Source organism: Pogona vitticeps, chromosome 4 (genome assembly GCF_051106095.1).
Source record: "Pogona vitticeps strain Pit_001003342236 chromosome 4, PviZW2.1, whole genome shotgun sequence".
NCBI classification, from domain to species: Eukaryota; Metazoa; Chordata; class Lepidosauria; order Squamata; family Agamidae; genus Pogona; species Pogona vitticeps.
This window is the reverse complement of record NC_135786.1, coordinates 13,407,919-13,429,640: the sequence shown is the minus strand read 5'-3', so window position 1 is coordinate 13,429,640 and position 21,722 is coordinate 13,407,919. Positions and strand designations below refer to the sequence as shown.

General features: G+C 40.3%; 1 protein-coding gene across 2 annotated transcripts in view; it reads left to right on the top strand.

The window, feature by feature from the left end:
• Positions 1-374: 374 nt before the first annotated feature.
• CDH26 (cadherin 26) overlaps positions 375-21,722 on the top strand; it is a 37,777-nt gene continuing 16,429 nt past the window's right edge. The window contains exons 1-8 of one of the 2 annotated variants that reach the window (XM_072996790.2): positions 375-695; positions 11,895-11,975; positions 12,802-12,924; positions 15,686-15,847; positions 17,687-17,834; positions 19,800-19,966; positions 20,370-20,498; positions 21,401-21,586. In XM_072996790.2, the coding sequence (XP_072852891.2) occupies positions 621-695; positions 11,895-11,975; positions 12,802-12,924; positions 15,686-15,847; positions 17,687-17,834; positions 19,800-19,966; positions 20,370-20,498; positions 21,401-21,586 (1,071 nt within the window). In that variant the 5' untranslated portion in view covers positions 375-620. The remainder of the gene's footprint in view (positions 696-11,894; positions 11,976-12,801; positions 12,925-15,685; positions 15,848-17,686; positions 17,835-19,799; positions 19,967-20,369; positions 20,499-21,400; positions 21,587-21,722) is intronic. The other variant, XM_072996791.2, reaches the window with a different exon arrangement.

Sequence of the window (21,722 nt, the reverse complement as noted above, 5' to 3'; positions counted from 1 at the left end):
TTAGGCAAACACTAATATCAGACAGTTTTACAAGACATGGGTGTTCAGAGAAAAAAATAAAAGGTGTTTCTGCCCACACCGTTGTTACTCCTGCTGCACTAAACACCTTCACTTTTTTGTGCGGTCCTTTGCTAATTTTAGTTTCCCTGGCTGAGTAGATAATGTTTTGACTAGGGGTGTGTGCGCATTTTCTGTCGATTTTCAAAGAAATGCATTTAAAAAAGAATCTGCTCAGCCAGCCCAACCATTACGCCTTTCTTCCGTAGGAAAAGAAGGGAGGCAAAGGTATCAAACACACAAATAATCATCCTCTTCTGTTGCTTTAAGTAGGTGTAGCGGGTGTCAGGCACGAGGGGGCGGAGCCACCGTAAATCAACACCACCTGCAAGAGTTACTTTTTCCTCCCCGGCGCCGTTTACGGGACCCGCTTGTTGCTTCATCCCCGCCTGCCGAGAGCCCCGCCGCCGCCCCAACAGAATTTGCCGCCCGAGCCAGGAAGAAAGGGTTGGGAGGGGCCTCTTGGCTTTGCACCAGAAGACCCAACCTCCTCCCTTCGGGTCTTAAAAGAAGGGCATCGGAAAGAAACCTGCCCCAGGCGGCCGAGCGGCGAGGCGGAGGAAATGTTGGCGGCGTGGAGAGCGCTTTTCCCGGCGGCGGGGCGCGGGCGGCGCGGCGCGGAGCTGTTCCTCCTGGCGGTAGGATGGATGGATGGATGGATGGGCTCGTGGTGGTGGATCGGGCCGGGTCGCGTTCGGGCTGGCGTGGAAAGAGCCTCGCGGGGCGCTTGAAGGCGACGCGCCGGAGGCTGAACCCTTCCTTGCGTTCCTCTGCTGTAGCAAACTTCGCAGCAGGATGGATCATCATAACCGTGATCACGATGTTTGTCCATGACTTGTCCACGAAAGCTCACGTTAAAGTGTTTTGTGTATGTTTTGTGTGTGTGTGTATATATATACACACACACATATAAAACACACACATATATACTCTTACTGTAAAGGGTCACCATAAGTCAGAAATGACTTGACAGCGCATTATTATTTATTATCAAGAGGTGCATACATTCATGGTAATCCAATTTCTAAAATCTGCACCAACAACACTGCTTAACGTGAGCTTTTCTGGGCAAGTCTGCTTTATTTGGGATTTATTTATTTAAAATATTCATACCTTGCCTTTCTCCTCAAAAGGACCCAGCATTAAAAGCTTTTAAAATATGCTTGTGTTTTTCCACTACAAAATCATGCACGGCATGACTGGGAAGCGCAGTTGAAACCCTCTTGTCGTCCCTTACCAGTCAGGTCGCCTCCAGCTTCTGGCAACTCTATGAATGAATGATCTCCAAAATGCCCTTTCTTCAAGAGCCCAATTCTTGCAAACTCAAGGTCCCCTTCAGACTTTGTGGAGTTAACCCCCCCCCCCCACAAGATTCTACATAATCCTATGTAATCCTAGCCTGGAAAGCAAGAGAGAGGAGAAGATAAGCAATTTAACAGAGGTCTGTAAACAGAGTTGAACTCTGTTCAAATATAGTGGATATAAAAAGTTTACACACTTTTACAAAAGATTTCAGTTTGTTGTTCGACAGAGTTGTACAGTTCATAAGTCTCATTAAAGGTGGAAAAAGTTCTGAAATGATTTATCTTTGTCTCTCTCTTTTTTTACATCAACACACTGGACATTTTAACGGGAGTGTGTAAACTTTTTATATCCACTGTATGTGGCGTCTTCAGCGCACATCCTAGGGTTCGGGGCTTAACCCTAGAAGAGTGGCTGGCTTCCCCAAAGTTCGGTCCTAGTGTCTGCTTTCAATGCCGGGCCCTCAACACCACTAAACAGGTGCAGCCTCCACTCTCCTCTTCTTTGACAAAAAGCAGGCCATGCTGTCCTCCCAGGGAAAGACAACTAGCACAGCAGAAGTGGTGGTTGCCAAGGAGACAGAGTACCTGGAATCTTCTTTGGCACTAGGAATTTTAACCCTTGGAGCACCAATGCTCCCTGTCACCACAGATCCTTGTGTATGTCTTAATACCTCATATGTCTGTACATTAAGTGTACTGTATATCTTAATGCCATAAGTTAGAACTGATTTGACGACGGCTGCTGTTATTACTACTTCTTCGTCCTCTTCCTCTATAGTGCTGTTGGGTATATATCAAATGTTTCTCTGCCGCCTTTATTAGAAACACTTCTCTGCAAGATATCCTTAGAATCTTTATCTTCATCGTTGCTACATTTCGGTTCTCTGTGTGTTATGTACTGTGAAGTCATGTCTGATTCATGACAGCCGTAGCAGGGGTTTCATTCAGTATATGTGAGGTGTTCAAGGAGTAGTTTACCACTGCCATTGTGCATTGTGTTTCTACGGATGAGAGAGGATTTGAAACCATGTCTCTTGAGTCCTCGTCCGGTGCTCTATTCATTAGATCACACGGGCTGTCATTAATTTTACTCCACATGGCACCATCTTAGGTTGCATGTGAGTGAAACAGAATCCCTCTTTTGTGTGTATGTACAATGAAGCTTTCTTCCCTTCACTTAGTTCTGTGAATATCCAAAATTGCTAGTTATTCCTTTTCCTTAATATAGTTAGCTTGTGTCATTTTCCATCCTCCCATATTTGTTTTTGGTTTTGCGGTTGTATATTTCATGCACTTTCTTTTCTAACTTCTCTAACAATTACTCGTTACAGAGCCTTGTCTCTTTCCAGTATTGTTTATGTTTTACAGCATTTTAATGTAAGGAACTATAAATTAAAACAACCCTTCTCAGACACTTATACCAGTGATAATAACCTATATTTAGCAATATTTTCATGATGTTGATACTGCTTTTTATATATTTAGTCATGTAGCATCAACTGGATCTTCTGTGTATGTGTTTGACATATGTGACATAGGCTTTCTTTATTACCAAGGGAGTGTAAATGTAGATAAAGAACACCATGCCTTAGTGTGAAATCTTCTGTTAGGAGCCAGGAATATTGCAAGAAGGTGGAAGGCAAAAATACTCCAAGTCAGAAAAATAGATGACAGTAGTTTGCTTATGGATGAAGACATACTGTTCAGAAAAGATGAGAAGATGACAATTTTTGTGGATAATTCAGGTCTTGAGTTGTACCAGGAAGCAAAGAAGACATTTGCCCAGATTGGATTAATTGATTTTAAAGTGATAAAAATAAATAGAATTGACATAATTGGTTCATATTTGTCATCCTCCTCTTGGCATCTGGTTGGTTACCAGGAATGCTGAGCTAAATGGATGGTTGGTATGATCCAGCATGGGCTTTATGTTTAATCTTAAGGTATTTGAAGAATGGGACCTCCATTTTCTTCAACTTGGCCAAGCTGTATGCATAGAATGGTTTCTCATGAGCAGATATCAGGACCTGAGTTGTGATAGTGCCAAGTTGTACGAGAGATAGACATTGTGAAATGGCCACCTGAGGAATCCTTCCTTCCCAAGCCCATATTAAATGAGACCAAATGTCCAGCTCTTTTCCTCACTTTGCCTCCCACAAGATACAATTTGGGAATGAAGAGAGTAGGGACAACAAGTTTGGGAAGGACCTCTCTTGAAATTGTGTTTTTCTAGACTGTCACAGAGAATGTTCAGAGCTTACTTCAGCCAGGTGTAACAAAAGTGTAATATATGTTAGAGAGCCTCCTCCTCTAATCAGCTTTGAGGGGCAAAGTAGATGACAGGCATAGCACATTTTTAGAAGAGGGGCTCCCTCAAGTGGTGAAAAAATATCTTTAATATGTGATTTTCCTCCCCTTCATATCTTGCATTTGACATGCTTTATTTTGTGGTTGGGTATTGGCAGATATAAGCACAGATTTAATATGTAAGTCTGATTGCCAATACATGTATCTCTGATATATGTATTCCTTGTAATGTCTGGTTTGACCCTGAAGCTACCAAATTTATGAATTTTTCTAGTGCTACTCTCAATTTTCCATTTGTGCCTATGATTTTTTTTTAATGGGCTTCTTAGGAAAATTCATGGTTCAGTAACTTGATAGCTTCTTTTTAAAAAAGTGCCACATCATTTTAAAGAAGTGTATTTTTAACCTTAGTGCTAATGTAGCTCCAGAAGGGCTGAATGCTTTAAACAGAGAAAACCTTACATGTTCACTGTAAGTCAGAACTGACCTGATGGCATGTAATTATTCTATTCTATTTTTAACCCCCCCCCCCGAGACTTTGTTTTACTCTTGTTTTTATTTAAGTAGTGAGTCTTGCTAAGACTGCACTGAAATATTAATTGAATTTCTGGTTGCTACTATCCAATAGGAATACATATGCCAGACTAATAGGAATACATATGCCAGCTCTGTGTATGGCCCTATAATACTTTCCTGATCTGATAGACAGATATTGCAGGCACGTTACTGTATTTTCACTTTATCCATATCATTTCTTTTATCATACTCTTTCAATCTTCTGTTCCTTCTTCCCCTACAGCTAAACATTTGATACCCTAGTTTTTTTTAGTCATTGTCTATGTGTTAACATATAAAGATGAATCCTCGATTTGTGTGGCAGTACAGATTGGATAGACATACAGTCCAACATGTGTTGAGGCCAGAATAGTCAAGTGGGTTCAAGAGGTTTCCTCTTCTCCTGGTTATTTACCAAAAATAGCAAATGACCCAAGGGAAACCTCCATTTTCTTCCAAATTCAGTTTGAAGAGGAGTTCTGTACCACTCCAAGGGTATGTGATGGGAAAGCCAAAACCTTTACAAAGAGTTGTGGTCAAATACTTAAATAACTGAATCAGATTTTTTAAAAATTAAAAAACACCTTACTAATCGAATTGACGCAGTCGCTAGGTCATGTTTCAAACAGGAAACAGCCTGTTCACACCTTTGTGGAAAACATCCAGTTGAACAGAAAGTTTTGTTTTTGTTAGGAGATTAACCACATACTTGGAAAGGGGAGAAGTTAACAACTGTCCGAGAACTAAACCATCTTGACTGAGTCAAGTTATTTTAAATCAAGTCTGAAATGACTGGAACACACTGTATTTCAAAAATTCACCAGGTTTCGTAATAGTGGGAGAAGCAACTGTGTAGAGCTTAATGGCTGAAGCACGTATAATGTTCCCAAGCCTGAGACACTAGTGTAGAAGTTGTGGTTTCTAATTTATGGAGACCTTCTCCAGGTCTGCTCAGAAAAGGCCCAGTGGAAGTATATGGCACGGGACTGGCAGCATCAAATTTGGGTTTGACAAGGCAGCTGAGTCTGACTGCTGTGTCTTAGCCTCTTTCCTTTGATCTGTAAAGTAGAAGTCATGGTAACAACACAGAATTGTTGCTGGGATAGGTTATGGTAGGAAAAGCATAAGGCATGTGTCACTTTATATTTTGGTAGAAATGGATAAATAAGAGATACTTCCAGACAATGTTTCTACTGTGCAGCTGCTTTGCTTCTTGTTTATTGAATTTTCCAGAGGGTCCAGATGATGTATCTTCAATTTGCAAGCCTCTTGTGTTTCCCAAACCTTCCTTCTGTCTCCTTTCTTTCCACATCTGTAATGGAGGAAAAGAACTGGTGGTAACACAAATGCTTATGAGCCTTCTTCCAGGATGCATCTTGGACTGATGCTATAGAGTTGTGTACATGTGCAATAAAATATGAAGTTACAAGTGAGGATTATTCTTTGATTACTTTTAGTCCCCCCCACCCCCCAATATGCAAGGATGTGTTTTGTTGTCCTAAATCCTGGCAGATGTGGCTCTGCCTTTACCACCCTTATATTATCCTCCTGTTTGTCTACCTGTGCAAAAACTTGCATGAGTCAACAAATGTAGTGTTAAGGATTTTGAAATCAACAGTACCTGGAAATTTCATTTTGTCTACTTTTGATCAGTTTTCTTCCATCTCATTTTTTCTGACTGTTCTTCTGTTCCCTATGTTAGTGGAATAGCCTCATTCATGGCCATCTGCAATACTGTACCTTGAGTTAGGAGCAAACTATGATACCAAGAGTTCAGACTACTTTGTATCCCACACTTGGTAAAATCAGAACTTGGCAGAGTTACTTTTTTAGACCATCATTCCCAGAGTCCTTCTAGCTAAGGTAGTGGGGCCATGCCAATGAGGATTCTGGGAACTAATGTCCAAAAAAGTAACTTTTCTAACACAATCTATATTACAACATGGAAATGCTTAACATAGAGAAACATGCCCAGACTTTACTTTTTTTTTTAAATTTTTATTTTATACAAAAAAATACACAAAAGAACTCATACATAACAAAAATACAAAAAAAATACAAGTAATAGTGCTTATTATAAACTAAATTCTAATGTGCACCCCATACCCACGAGACTCTATTTACTATAATAATTTTTTCTTACAGATTACCTCTCCAAAATTGTATTGAGTATTCTTTAGAGGCTTTCCCCCTTCCTTTCACTAACACAAATTCCACAAATTTACCCCAAATATCATAGAAATTGTTACAACTTATTTCCCCTCTTTTTATTTTAAGTTCCATAGTCAATTTATCATTTAATGCAATGTCCCATGCTTCACAATGCCCAGACTTTACTACATGAATCATTTTAGTAATTATTCTAGCATTTTAGCAGGAATAACACTACCATGTTGTCTCAAAAATAAGATGGCATCTTATATTAGTTTTTGCTCCAAAAAGGCATTAGGGCTTATTTTCAGGGGATTTTTTCCCCATGTACAACAATCTACATTTATTCAAATACAGTCATGTCATCTTCTGGTTGCTGCACAATGGTGGAGGGCGGGGTTTCACTTAACTGGGGCTCATTTTTGGGGTAGAGCTTATATTATGAGTATCCAGAAAAATCATACTAGGGCTTATTTTCAGGTTAGGTCTTGTTTTTGGGGAAACAATACTGTTAACCAGTATAATGCTTTCATTGTAAATACTACAGAAAAACATTCAAGTAGAAAACATCTGTCTTTTTTTGGATTTTTTTTTAAAAGTTTGGACCTAATGATTGAGAAACTTTAAAATACTGCTGCATGTTTTAGTTGAGCTTGAGTATACTTCTTTGGTAAACTAGCAAAAGCCATCTCTTTTTCCAAGATGTAAATATTTTGATTATCAGCTTGTGTGGGAATTGATTTGGACAAATTCACCCTAGTCCAACCTCGTGAAACTGCTATATTAGCACAGCATAATACAGTACAGGTATTTGCAAGTCCTTCCTAATATACTGCACAGCCACATTTACCTTACATTAGCACAACCTGAGCATGCTTTTTAATATGCAGAAGAAACTAGAGCTACCTAGCCTGGAAAAAATGGGTTTAATGCTTTTGGAATGCCAGTTGTTTACTGCTGTAAAATAACTATAGGAATAAAGCCAGCAACTGAAATCCTGTTGCACAGCTCCATGGACACAATGTGAAGCTGCAGAACCCGATTCAGGAAGTCTCAGCACAGCAGAAGTGGTATTCACAAAGCACTTCCATACGCATGCAATGGTAACGATGAGACCCATGTGACTTACTGCGCAATCAGATTGCATAATCCTTGTTGTCTGGACCCAATGACTGGCAAATTTACACAGGCAATGCTTAAAGCTTACATTACACAAAGATAAACAGGATTTCAGCCAGTTAGGTTTGGTTGATTCCATACTGCAGAAATTGGTTCAGGATTTCTGTTACCAAAAGTAACATTTGTAGTCCAACCAAAGTTGAGCACTTGTTGGAATTGTGTGAAATAATTTGAAGTACTCAACATTATTTGAACTACAGTATAGCCATTCCTACAGATGATGGAACCTGTATTGATATAGAGCCGACTTATTTATCAGTGTCTGTCAATCCTATTTTAGGCAGTCTTTCAGTATATAGCTATCGGCCGTTACATTAGTTAAAGATAGAATGCAAATAGAACTAAATACCTGCAAAATAATGTTTTAAAAAAGAATAACAGAAGAAGAGTATTAATAAACATCCATGATAAAACCTCTTGGAGAGGGGAGTTAAAAGACTAGGGAAATAAAAAAGTATTTGCATTATCTGAAAAGAAATTAAGTCTGTAATCATATGTCCAATAACCTGAGATCAAGTCCTATAATTAACTTATGAGTAAACATACAGACAGAGGAACTAGAGACCAAATTGCTAACATGCGCTGGATTATGGATAAAGCCAGAGAGTTCCAGAAACTTCTGCTTCATTGACTATGCAAAAGCCTTTACCTGTGTGGACCACAGCAAACTAAGGCAAGCCCTTAAAGAAATGGGAGTGCCTGACCACCTTATCTATCTCCTGAGAAATCTATATGTGGGACAGGAAGCAACAGTTAGAACCAGATATGGAAAAACTGATTGGTTCAAAATGGGGAAAGGAGTACGACAAGATTGTATATTGTCTCCCTGCTTATTTAACTTACATACAGAATACATCATGCAAAAGGCAGGACTGGATGAATCCCAAGCCGGAATTAAGATTGCCAGAAGAAATATCAACAACCTCAGATATGCAAATGACACCACTCTGATGGCAGAAAGTGAGGAGGAATTAAAGAACAAATGAAAGAGGAGAGCGCAAAAATGGTCTGAAGCTCAACATCAAAAAAACTAAGATCATGGCCACTTCCTGGCAAATAGAAGGGGAAGATATGGAGGCAGTGACAGATTTTACTTTCTTGGGCTCCATGATCACTGCAGATGCAGACAGCAACCACGAAATTAAAAGACGCCTGCTTCTTGGGAGGAAAGCAATGACAAACCTTGACAGCATCTTAAAAAGCAGAGACATTACCTTGCCAACAAAAGTCCGAATAGTCAAAGCTATGGTTTTTCCTGTCGTGATGTATGGAAGTGAGAGCTGGACTATAAAGAAAGCTGACCGCCGAATAATTGATTCTTTTGAATTGTGGTGCTGGAGGAGACTCTTGAGAGTCCCTGGACTGCAAGAAGATCAAACCTATCCATTCTGAAGGAAATCAACCCTGAGTGCTCACTGGAAGGACAGATTCTGAAAGCTGAAGCTCCAATACTTTGGCCTTCTCATGAGAAGAGAAGACTTCTCTGGAGTCTTCTCTTCTCATGAAAAGAGTTCACTTCTGGAAAAGACCCTGATGTTGGGAAGGTGTGAAGGCAAGAGAAGGGGACGACAAAGGACGAGATAGTTGGACAGTGTCACTGAAGCTACCAACATGAGGCAGTGAAAGACAGGACAGCCTGGCATGCTCTGGTCCATGAGGTCACAAAGAGTTGGACACATCTTAACGACTAAAGAACAACAAATATACAGGATTGTGTGTTAAGTAAGTGTCAGGTGAGCCTCCCAGGGAGACAGTTCTGTAAGCAGGGTGCCATAACAGAGAAGATTCTCCCTCTGGCTGTCCACCCAGTGTCATGGTGAGCCAGGGGTTACATACTTTAAGGCTCTGGACTTTTGGGTAATAGGAATTATGATGCCATATGCCGTTCTTCTTAGACTTTCCCTTACATTCTGAACATAGCTATACTTGCCACAGTAGTTAGGAGATAAATCATTTGATTTTCTTCGTTTCCAAAAACATCCTGTATCAATCTTCATTGTAGTACAAAGTATGGAACAGGCAATTAAGAGTCATTACCCTTACAAAGGATCTGCCTCTTATTGGTTCCTACAGAGACATCCATTTGCCTGTATTTTGGGGGTTTCCTGTCCATCTCACCACTGAAGGTGGATATACCCAGGGGAGGATCTCTGAAGAATGTGTAAAAGCAAGCAAGGCTTCTGTACCTTCAGTAATTATATAGAAAAGGAAACTTCAGCACATGTAGTTTAAATCATGCAGCATGACTGCAATTGAAGCTGCAGGAGTCCCTCCATCTTTTCCATCTTGAGCATTTACTAATTGTGCAGTCAGAAGACTAGTGCGGGTCAAGGCATTCTTTCAGGTGTTTGGTCCCATGTGTTTTTTTTTTCAGGTAAGCACCAGTACTTTAAGTTGTGCAGATCCCAAAGACCACAGCTGCTTAGCGGCTTTGCAGCTGCATTCCAAAATAAATTCAATTTCTGAGCAGTCTTCAAGATGGGGAATAATTTTATTCTGAGAGCTGGAAGAATAATCTCTAGCACAATTCAGACATTACTTAACATAGCTAGAATTACTAGCCTTGAACTGGAGGACCTAGTCCACCTCCTCTCTGTCGTTGCTTTCCAGATGTGGAAGGAGCTGTTACATGCTCATGGATAAGTTTCACACATGAATAAGAGTGCAGGGTTTTTCTTGTGAGCATATTGAGCAATCGGTCGTGGAGCAACACGGTTTAGCAAAAGCAGTGTCACCTGGCCCCAGTCATAGTCAGTGGGAGATACTTTGATACAGAAATGGACAAGGACAACAGGTTATCCCTTGACAATCCATCTCGTATTGACAGAACCGGTTAAGCAACCTGGATGTCGTTGGTTGCAAATGGCAATTGTGTTATAGTTGGTTATTATAATCCTAAGGGAGACAGGTCAAAGTCTTGAATAAATATCTTGCATCAGTGTGGATTGATGGAAAACAATAAAGAACAGGAAAAGCTGGCCACTTCAGTAGGGCTGACGCTGCTTGCTAAAAAAAGTGTCCTAGAGAGTCTTTCAGATGGCAAGAAGGCTCATGTAGAGCATGGGAAAAAGATTAAGTTGTTGCGTGTACTTATCCACTGTGGGTAGTTTGTTGTGTGGCTGACATGAAGAAGAGCAACTGGACTTAATTCTTTTTTTAAAAAAACAATCTATATGGTACAGTAATTTATTAAGCCAGTGTCATGTATAGAATTACAGACAAGAACTCAGAAGGTCTAGGTTAAAGTCTCTGCTCAATCATGGAAATCCATGGAAGAAGCACTGCCAAAACCGTTCCTTAAATACCTCATATACCTTGGAAATGGCTGTTAGGGTTGCCATAAGGTAGATATGACTTGATGGCACATCACATGCAGTTTATTTAAGAAGCTGGCAGGTTTCGGTACGTACTTTTAAAAAATGTCAACGTAATACATCTGGAATAGTATATTGGTTACAGCTAGGCAACGTAGCATCCTTCTGTAGGATGAATTCCTTACGATTATTTTCTTTCCCTTATGCAATGTGCAAAAAAGTGTTTATTTAAAAAAAAACACACAGTAGGATTGTCCTTACATTCATCTCCTGCTTCAAGGCATGGTTCTCCCGTGAGATTAACCCTATATTGCCCAGGTTACAGTATGCTGCAGGTGGAGATGATGAATATATAAAAAAGAAAGCAATGAAAATACTTGTAATCCAGGCTGGATGAGTCACACCTGTGAGCAAAACTTTGCAGGGGAACTCATTGCTTGATCGTGGAAAGGGCTTACAGGATAGCACACTTGATTTTGCAAAGTGTTTAGCCCGTTTCTATAACAGCTTTGGTTGTGCATTTCAGAAATTTATTTATTTATTTTATACCCTGCTTATCTGGTCGACATGACCACTCTAGGCGGCTAATCACATCTCTTAATAGGACTACAGTTAAGAGTTTGAAAGGGTGGTAAAGTCCCATGTGCTCATAATCAAGAGTTTTACATCGGAGTTTGAAATTTTGTTCTGCATTAAGAACACTATTGCTGTGATCAAAGAAGATTATGAAGGGGAATTAATGTGCCAATAACCGTAAAGCTCAATCTATACTGGGCATCTGGAAGTTGAGTCATGGCAGCTGGACTTCTTTCCTATTAGGTTGAAATCTTGTGCTGCTTATCCAAGTTTCAAACTAATAGGAAAGAACCCCACTTGCCATGACTCAATTTCCAGACAACCTTACCTGGATGACTGAGAATCTTCACATATATACTGGGCATGATTGTCTGGAGATTTTTAGTATTGGGATTAAATACAACTTTGCTAAAATATGCTGCTTACTGCCATCCTTGTTCCTTCCCTTAAGGTTGTCGCTGTTAACATCTTGCATCATTCACTGTGTAACAACAGTAGTCTAAGAAAGAGCATTCAGAAAAGAAGCAGCCAGGTGAGACTGTCAAATTCTTTAGTACTGACATTCAGTTAAAATCCAGATTGAGTTTTTCCGACTCAAGTTTTTTGAGTTTAAACTTTCATTTCATAATGGTCTGTGTGTCCTGGGGTGGGTATTGGGGGGTAGGTGTGATGTTAAATCACTGAATATATATACAGTGGTGCCTCGCTTAACGACGATAATTCATTCCAGGAAAATTGCCGTTAAGCGAAAACATCGTAAAACGAAATTAAAAACCCCATTGAAATGCATTGAAACCTGTTCAATGCATTCCACTGGGGTAAAAACTCACAGCCCAGTGAAAATCCTCCATACGGTAGCCATTTTCACTGCCTGTAAAGCGAGAAATCCGTCCCTAAGCACAGTGGGGAGCCATTTTAAGCACACGGTGGCCATTTTGAAACCGCCGATCAGCTGTTAAAAAACACATTGTTTTGCAAAGAATCGGTTCCTGAAGCAGGGAACCAATCATCGCAAAGTGAAAAAACCCTATTTAGACCATTGTTTTGCGATTGGAAAAAGATCGATGTACAGCAATTTCGTCATAATGCTGGACAATTGTTAAGCGAGGTACCACTGTAGCTTGATGAAGTCAGGAAGATTTTGATCATGAGCCCTTAAGGGTATATATATGAAGGCACTCTATGTGTGCCATCTACATGAGGTGGTGACTTCAGACTGAAGTTTCTGATACTACTGAAGTTTTCAGTAGAATCTTAATGATGTTTGGCATTTTTTCCAGCTGTTTTGATATGCTTTCAGAAAGCATTTCCTGCTATATGTCTGGTGTTATAATGGAAATGGTTTGTTGTGCGCCTAGGGTCAAGATCAGAAACTGCTGGATAGTCTATGTCCTTTGCGTCGCACAAAGAGAAGATGGGTTATTACAACCTTGGAACTTGACGAAGAAGACAAAGGACCATTCCCTAAATTTATTGGACAGGTAATTGTTAAAGAAAACTCCACGAAAAACAAAACAAAAAAAGACTTGGGTATTTTTTTGGTCCAGTTCTCTTGGATTTGATCTGCAGTGCCATTTAGCAGTTGAAGTGGATTCTTGTCTAGGGATTGACAGATTTTGAGCTCACAGGCTTTGCTTCACTTTTCCTAGAACCCCATGTCCATTGGATGGTTCCAGATGCAAAAGACACACACAGAGGGGATCAAGCAACACATTAAGAGGAATGCTCATTCCACAGGATTCATGCATCCCAACCACACACAACTGTATTTCCTCAGAGACTTGTGACTTGCCAGTCAGACTTGCAAATTCAGCTTCCAAAGGCCAACCTCAAGTACAGCATGCCAAGTGCAATATATGTACTGGCCCTATCTACTTTTGTTCAATTCAGTAGCTTAGTTTAGATAAAGAAAGCAGTTGTTGAGGTACAACACCCAGAAGTCTCCTGGGATTGACCCAGTTTGAATTCTGTGGGCTTTACATTCCTTTCATGCCCATCCAAAAAACAAACAAACAAACAAACAAAAAAAAACAACAACAAAAAAACACCCTCAACTGGTACCCAATGAGAAAGAAATCTCTCCATTTCTGAGTGCTGATGCAGAGGAACTTGCTGAGCAGAACTAAGCTTGGTGCCATGGACTCAGAAGCCATTGTTCATTCATTGCATGTACCTTTTTGTCCACCCTAGTTGTAGCTGACAAAAGCTTGTTCTGTAGTACAGTCGTGCCCCGCTTTACGAATACCCCATTTAACGACGAATCTGCTTGACGGTGAGGTTTTTGCGATCGCAAAATGATGGTTTGAATGGGGTTTTTTCGCTTTGCAATGATTGTTTCCCTGCTTTGGGAACTGATTTTCACTTTACGATGATCAAAAACAGCTGATTGTCGGGTTTCAAAATGGCCACCGGTTAAAGAAAATGCCCCCCCTGCTGTGCTTAGGGACGGATTCCTCACTGCACAGGCATGGAAAATGGCCACCCCTATGGAGGATCTTCGCTGGACGGTGAGTTGTCAGCCCATTGGAACGCACTGAACAGTTTTCAATGCATTTCAATGGGCTTTTTAATTTCTCTTTACGACGTTTTCGCTCTACAGCAATTTCGCTGGAACGAATTAATGTTGTCAAGCGAGGCACCACTGTACATGTGTTATCATTTCTTAGGTGGAAATACAGGCAACTGAAGTACTTTAAAGAAGCGGTCCCCAGAGCAGCTGGGGAAGGTGGGACACCCCCCACGCTCATGCGCATGTGTGAACAAGCTCTCTCCCCCCCTTCTCTCCTCTATCTCTCCTCTTTCTCTCTCTCTCTCTCTCTCTCCTCCCACTCTCTCTCTCTGTAATCCATAACAGTGAAGTAATGTTGTATACCAGTCTGGTATGCATTTGATGGTTAAAAATACTTTAATAAGTTAAATACGTATAAATATCTTCTATTAGTGACTTCATTTCAATGAAACCTACATACGTTTTTAAAAACTCAATGAGGGCTTCATTGAAATGAAGGCAATAAGTACACATAAAGTTATATTCAAAGTATTAACCAACCAGGTCAGGGGCTGAATAACCCAAATGTCATGAAAACTCACAGTTGCTGCTTTATCATAACAATAACAATAAAACAATTAAGATGAGAGGGTGTTAATCATTATCCACAGGCTTGGGTTGAAGGGGAAAGGTCTGGACAGGTGAGTCAGTGAGATCAACACAGCAATTAATAAAGGGAAAAATTGCAGATGCTGGATAGTTTACTAATATATATGTCTCACTGATAATCTTGATGTACTATTTAATTTAGTGGGAAATCATTGACCTCAGTAATACAAGTGACCATGGGTCTTCCTTGTCTAAGTGCGGGGATGGGGGATGGCAAATTAGGACTGTCTGTATACTCAGATAGTGATTTGGTGTTATTGCTTTTGGTCACCCATTTACTGCTATTCTGTGGCTTCTGTGATATTTTTTGTTTAAGCTTTTAAACGAGTAGTTATTTTGTATGGCTACTGCATACATGATCACTATGTTATGTGGTGGCTGACATTCTAGCTAGCCTGCTACTTAGATGGCAGCTGTATAGCTACAGTGGTGCCCCACGTAGCGACGATAATCGGTTCCAAAAAAATCGTCGCTATATGGATTTGTCACTATGCGCGGCAAAAAAGCCCATCGGAACGCATTAAAACACATTTAATGTGTTCCTATGGGCAAAAAACTCACCGTTATGCAAAGATCCTCCATGCGGTTGCCATTTTCGCTGCCCGTTAAGCGAGGAAAGGGCGCAAAAACACAGCAGGTGGCCATTTTTTTACCTGGTGGCCATTTTGGAACCACTGATCAGCTGTTAGAAAAAACATCGCAATGCGAAAATCGGTAAGCAAAACGCTTACCGATCATCGCAATGCGATATTTTGCCATTAAAAACATCGCAAAAAACACATCGCTATGCGGATTCGTTGTTAAATAAATCGCTCGTTATACGGGGCACCACTGTGTATCCAAAACTATCAGCTTAGCAGAACCTGCCAGAACTTCTGCTTCAGCTTTGCTGGCATAGCCCTGTGGCATAGAATTACCTCTATGCTACAGTGAGACGGTAGAAACCCTGTTCAGTTCCAATATCAGAACAATAGTTTTGAATAAATTAGCAGGAGCTGGACTCAATGATCCATAAGGTCCCTTCCAGCTCTGTAGATTTAACATAATGATGATGATATTTATTGCCAACCTATTTTGTTTTATAGCTCTTCAATGATGTAGCTCGAGATCTGTCTGTTAAATACCTTATTAGTGGACCTGGTGTGGACGAGAATCCAGAGATTGGCTTGTTTTCTATTGAGGACGATGCCAATGGAAATGTATATGTGCACCGTTGTATTGATCGAGAAAAAACACCCTCTTTCACGGTATTTATGGCTGAGAAAAGCACCTTTTATATAATTTCATCCTGCATCTGTTGTTGTACTCACAGTCACAGAAATCTGTGGGCAGGCCCATTTGAGTTCACAGCATAGCTTACTTTATTTAGGCATTGGTAAGTATTAAGAGAAGAGAAGACTCCCTGAAAAAGACCCTGATGTTGGGAAAGTGTGAAGGCAAGAGGAGAAGGGGATGACAGAGGATGAGATGGTTGGACAGTGTCATCCAAGCGACCAACATGAATTTGACACAACTCCAGGAGGCAGTGGAAGACAGGAGGGCCTGACATACTCTAGTCCACTGGTTCTTAACCTTTGTTACTCGGATGCTTTTGAACTGCAACTCCCAGAAACTCCAGTCAGGACAGCTGGTGGTGAGGGCTTCTGGGAGTTGCAGTCCAAAACTCCTGAGTAACCCAAGGTTAAGAACCAGTGCTCTAGTCCATGGGGTCTCGAAGAGTCGGACACCACTAAACGACGACAAGAATTAAAACTGATTGGTTCAAAATTGGGAAAGGATTACGACAAGGCTGTATATTGTCTCCCTGCTTATTTAATTTATATGCAGAAAGGCAGGACTGGAGGAATCCCAAGAAGGGGATGACAGAGGACGAGATGGTTGGACAGTGTCACCTAAGCAACCAACATGAATTTGATCCAACTCCGGGAGGCAGTGGAAGACAGGAGGGCTTGGCGTGCTCTGGTCCATGTTTACTTAAAGACTAAACAACAACAAGTGTTAAAAATGTGCTGCTGATATACCACCCCATAGGGTTTAAAGATGTCTCTGGGCAGTTAAACTTGGCAGACTACAGATTGCCACCCCCCCAGTGAGCTCAAATTTACCGACCTTGGAAGAATGGAAGGCTACATGAACCTTAAGCCAGCTACCTGGGAATGAACCCGGGTCATTAGCAGAGTTTCGGCTACAGTGTAACCACTGCACCACGAACCTCCTCAATTGCCTTTCATCAGTCTTCTGGATCTCATAGATATTTGCTGTTTATTTGCATATTACATTGCTATCCTATCTTTCCTTGAATTAGCTTAACAGGATGCGAGTGCCTCTCCTCATCCAGGGCTTCGCCCATGGATTTTTTTTTAAAGCCAAACGGTGTACATGATACTGGCTCCTAAAGCCATTTTTAAGGCATATGAGCAACATACACAGAACATTGGAACATTTGAGACTTGTGCTAGAGTGCTTAAATTGCAGTATTACAGTCAAGCCTCTGCTCCTGACCTGAGTTTTATCCCAACAGATTCAGGTAGCCAGATTCAGGTAGCCTTCCATCCTCCTGACATTGGTAAAATAACTATCCAGAGAGTGTTCTACTATGGGGTGATATATAATTCAAAACAACATTTGAGTGGTGGATTGTTAGAGAAGGTGGGATTCCCTTGATTGCTATTGGGTGACATTTTATCATGTGTAATAGCACATGCTGTGTTTGCTTTTAGTGCCTAGCCATTCCAGCCTTGGATAGAGATTTTTATGCTAGTTCTTTTTAAAAAGTGACACATTTGCCAAGATGGTTGTGGAATCTCCAGTTCTATTATTTTTATGGTTCATGAGTCATAGGAAGCAATATGAACTTAGTGGGATTTATCCATTGTGAGAGTATGCTAAACCTGAGAGTTCTGAAATAAATCAAATTATTTTCCTTCTTGAAGGTAAAGTAATTCATTTGGAACTTTATGAGATATGATGGTGATCAGATTTATCAACTCTGCCACAGTGCCAATCAAGCAACAAAGTCATTTTAGAAATGATACCATTTCTGCCCCACATGACCAGATCCTAACTTGTTTTTGTTTAATGTTCAGATACACTTTGATGTCGCAAATAGAGAGACTGGGGAAATAGTGGATAGATCTCTCCTCTTCAACGTTAAAATCAAGGATATAAATGATAATGCACCTGAGTTTCCCAAAAAGGAATATAATATCACTATGACAGAAAAACAGAGCAGAGGTAAGTTTTAGATTATGTGTTATATCAAATGCAAAGTGTTAGATCAGGCCAGTGTTTTCTCCTGTGCGACTGATTTTTGTTTTGCATTGATTTTACATATTGTATCATATTGATTATTTGAGAGGTGTTGTAGTACGTTGGATTAGCACTCAGGAAACCTGGGATCAAATCCCTGCTCAGCCATGAAAATTCATTTGGCAATGGTAAGCCACTCCCTGAACATGTCACATATTTTTATGTGGTCTCCATAAATTTGAAGCAACATGAGGGTGTGTAAGAGCAGTAAATTGTGTGTTATGTATATTATGTGCTCTATTACCATTATACTGTACACTGTTTTGAAATGTTTGAATATAAGAGGTGTAAGTAAAGGTAAAGGTTCCCCTTGGCATTTAGTCCAGTCATGTCCGACTGTAGGGTGCGGTGCTCATCCCTGTCTCCAAGCCGTAGAGCCAGCGTTTTTGTCTGAAGACAATCTTCCGTGGTCATGTGGCCAGTGCAACTAGACACAGAATGCTGTGACCTTCCCACCGAGGTGCTACCTATTTATCTACTTGCATTTTTACATGCTTTTGAACTGCTAAGTTGGCAGGAGATAAGAGGTATACAGGTACTTATAAATGAGGATGTGCAGGTAAACGTTTTTTGTTTTTGTTTCAGAAATGAAAGAGGCCAGGCCTCTTTCATTTTTGTGGTTTTAACCTATCAGTTTTGTCACTGAAAAAGCCTATTTTAGGTTCTTTTGTTTCAGATTCTCCATTCCAGTTTCTGACACTTGAAAAGCCCTAATGAATCCTTTAAAACCCATAAAAACTACTCAAAAAAGGAGAGACAAGGCAACAGAGAATTCATCTATACTGAGAGCAGGCAACAGTAAATGAAAAATTAAAATAATCAGAAAAAAAAACACGAAAAGGTGGAATAAATAAAACAGAATAAATACGCAGTAAGTTAAGTAAATTAAAAATAAAAATAAAACAGGGAAACCATGGTGCCCTCCTACACAGGTGAAAAAGTAATAAAAGTTTTACAAAACATACTGTACAGCCCCTCTCCCAAAAACCAGGAAAAGCAAGCAAATAAATAAGTGTAAAAATAAGATTGGCCCCATCAAAACAAAACTACAAGAATATGGCAGATTTCTCTCTCCACTACCACTTCTTAACTTTTAGGAAGGTTAAGCAGGCAACAACAAAAACAGAACTAAAGTGTGGGCACAGTAGTCTAGACGAGGCCTAACCAGTTTTGAATAGAGGGAAGCTTATACCTCATGGAGTTTGGAAACTATACTTCTGTTAATGCAGCCTAAAATAGCATTTGCCCTTTTTTGCAGCCAGATCACACTGCTGGCTCATATTCAGCTTTTGATCTGCAACAATTCCAAGATCATTCTCGCTTGTAGTATTGCTGAACCAAGTATCCCCCATCTTGTAACTGTGCACTTGATTTCTTTTTTTTTTTCTATATTTAGAATTTAGCACTTATTCTGCTAAGTTTCAATCTGTTGTTTTCAGCCCAGTGCTCAAGCCTATTCAGATCTTTTTGAATCTTGTTCGCTTCTTCCATATTCCTTCAGTTTTTAAATGCAAGGATATCCAAGACATTCAGTGGATATTTGGAACTCTGAAGAAGAAAGAAAATAGGAGCACCACCTCTCATGAATATAGTTTGTGGTTTAATCTCTAATAAACCAGAATGAGTGATCTTTTATTTGACAAAATGAGTTCTTCACATGCTGGGATCATTTGAAGAGGCAACCTTTTCTGGATCAGTGTGCCAAAATTGGAACTGGGAAATCAGACCTTAGAAAAGTTGCTATTTATGGATAATTCTGGTAATTATAGACCAAAAAAAGTAATTTTTCCAAGAGCTGGATAGCGAGGAGATAGAGGAACAATCTGCACTGAGGCTCAAGCAAAGCCCAGGAAGCTGCCACAAATGCTTTATTTCTTGTTTTAATTTCAGGGAACCTAGTTTTCAATGTCACAGCCTTTGACAGAGATGAAGAAGGCACAGAGAACTCTGAAGTGACATATTCTATGGTTTCACAGGCACCTCGGTCGAAACAGCCTGGCTTCACAGTTGACCCTTCCACTGGGCAGATACACAGCACAGGATGCTCTAGTTATGAGGTACAGCACTTATAAATAAACTCTGGATTGATGTTTGCATGAGATTCAGGTGTGGTCCTTTTCAGTAGAAGTTGCTTTGTAGCAGGCGCCTGTAAAATCACAATATCATAGCACAGAGTTGGAAGAGTTCAAAAAGGCCATTTAACCCAGTCCCCTACCAGTGCAGCAATTCACAGCTAAGCTATCCCTGTTTTAAAAATTCAAAGGAAGAGTCCTCCACTTTCTTGTGTAGTCTGTTCTATGGAGTAGAGTCAACCTTCTGACTTTGTACTGGAAATTCAGGAGGCCTCAATGGATTTGTTCCATGAAAAGTTAGGGTGAATCAGATTGATACCTCTCAGTTCAGATTGATACCTCTCAACTTTTATAAAAAATTAAGTCTTAATATTTTAATTTTGTATAGCCTGCTAGTGCTTTCAGACTTCTGATCAAGGCTACAGATCATGGATTTCCACCGCAGTCATCAACAGCAACAGTTAACATCGTTGTGGAAGATTCTAACAACAATATGCCTACATTTACCAAGGAAGAAGTAAGAACGGAGTTTGTGTGATTGAATGAATATTGGTAATGGTAGGGAGGTTGCCCTCCGCCCCACTGTGAAATGGAAAGGTTTGCCTATATGAAGATCTTTGTTAAGGAATTATTTCCCTTGATGGATGATGCTTTTGTAGCTCAAGTACTTTTAATACAGACATGAGAGGAACAGGTTTGGAGAGATGGAGAGTGAGTCAGTATTTCAGATCTTGTCGAAGGCTCAGAAGTGAGGCAGAACTAAGGGCAAGGGACTCCTTAAGTTTGACAGGGAAGTGAGATTTTTAATAAAGGTTTAATAGATTTTAATTCTTGCTTTTAAAATTCTTTTTCAAATTGAGTTGTTACATTCCATGTGCTTGTTTTTAAATCCTGTAAACCAACCTGAAGTGGAAATATGCGATAAATAAATAAATAAGGTAGAGAAAATCTCCACCTATAGGATATCAGGCAGGGAGTATATAGAGGGAAGAACTGCCTTTGAACACCAAACCAGTGGCAAAGGTTCTGAAGGACAGTTTCTTCCTTGGCTGAAGGAATGCATGGGATCGATTTGGTTTAGCTATCTGGCTGCAGAACAAAGGCTGGGAGTTCGATTCCCCACTGTGCCTCTTTGACAGGGGCTTGACTTGATGATCCTTAGGGTCCCTTCCAGCTCTGCAGTTCTAAGATGATGACGATTTAACTGCAGAAGTGAATGTCTGCCATAATGGGAGCACTATCAGAGGGCTAAGCCTATTCCTTTCCCACCCCCACCCCAGCGGTCTTAGCCTTTCAAGTCTGCATCTTTTCTGTCTGAGTATCTCACGAGGACACTCATGTCTTGGTTATTGGACAATGTGTCAGAAAGGATGGGAACTGTTGTTAATGTATCTAGATGCCCTTTTTTCTATTTTCAAGTACCACCTGGATGTTCCAGAAGGCAAAACAGAACACAATATCTTACGCCTCCCTGTGGAAGACAAAGATTCCCCCAACACAACTGCCTGGATAGCCAAGTATAGGATCGTGCAAGGAAATGAAAACGGGAACTTCTTCATTGAGACAGACCCTAAGAGCAATGAAGGGGTGTTAAGCATTGTAAAGGTAATGTCATTGAAGGGGGTATTTTGAGAATTATTCTGTGGCTTTGGTGGAGAATGGTTGGCTCTTTGTTTTGGCAATTAATTTCTGCCCCACCTTTCTCCCAAAACCAGGACACAGGGTAGCTCAGGTCAAATGT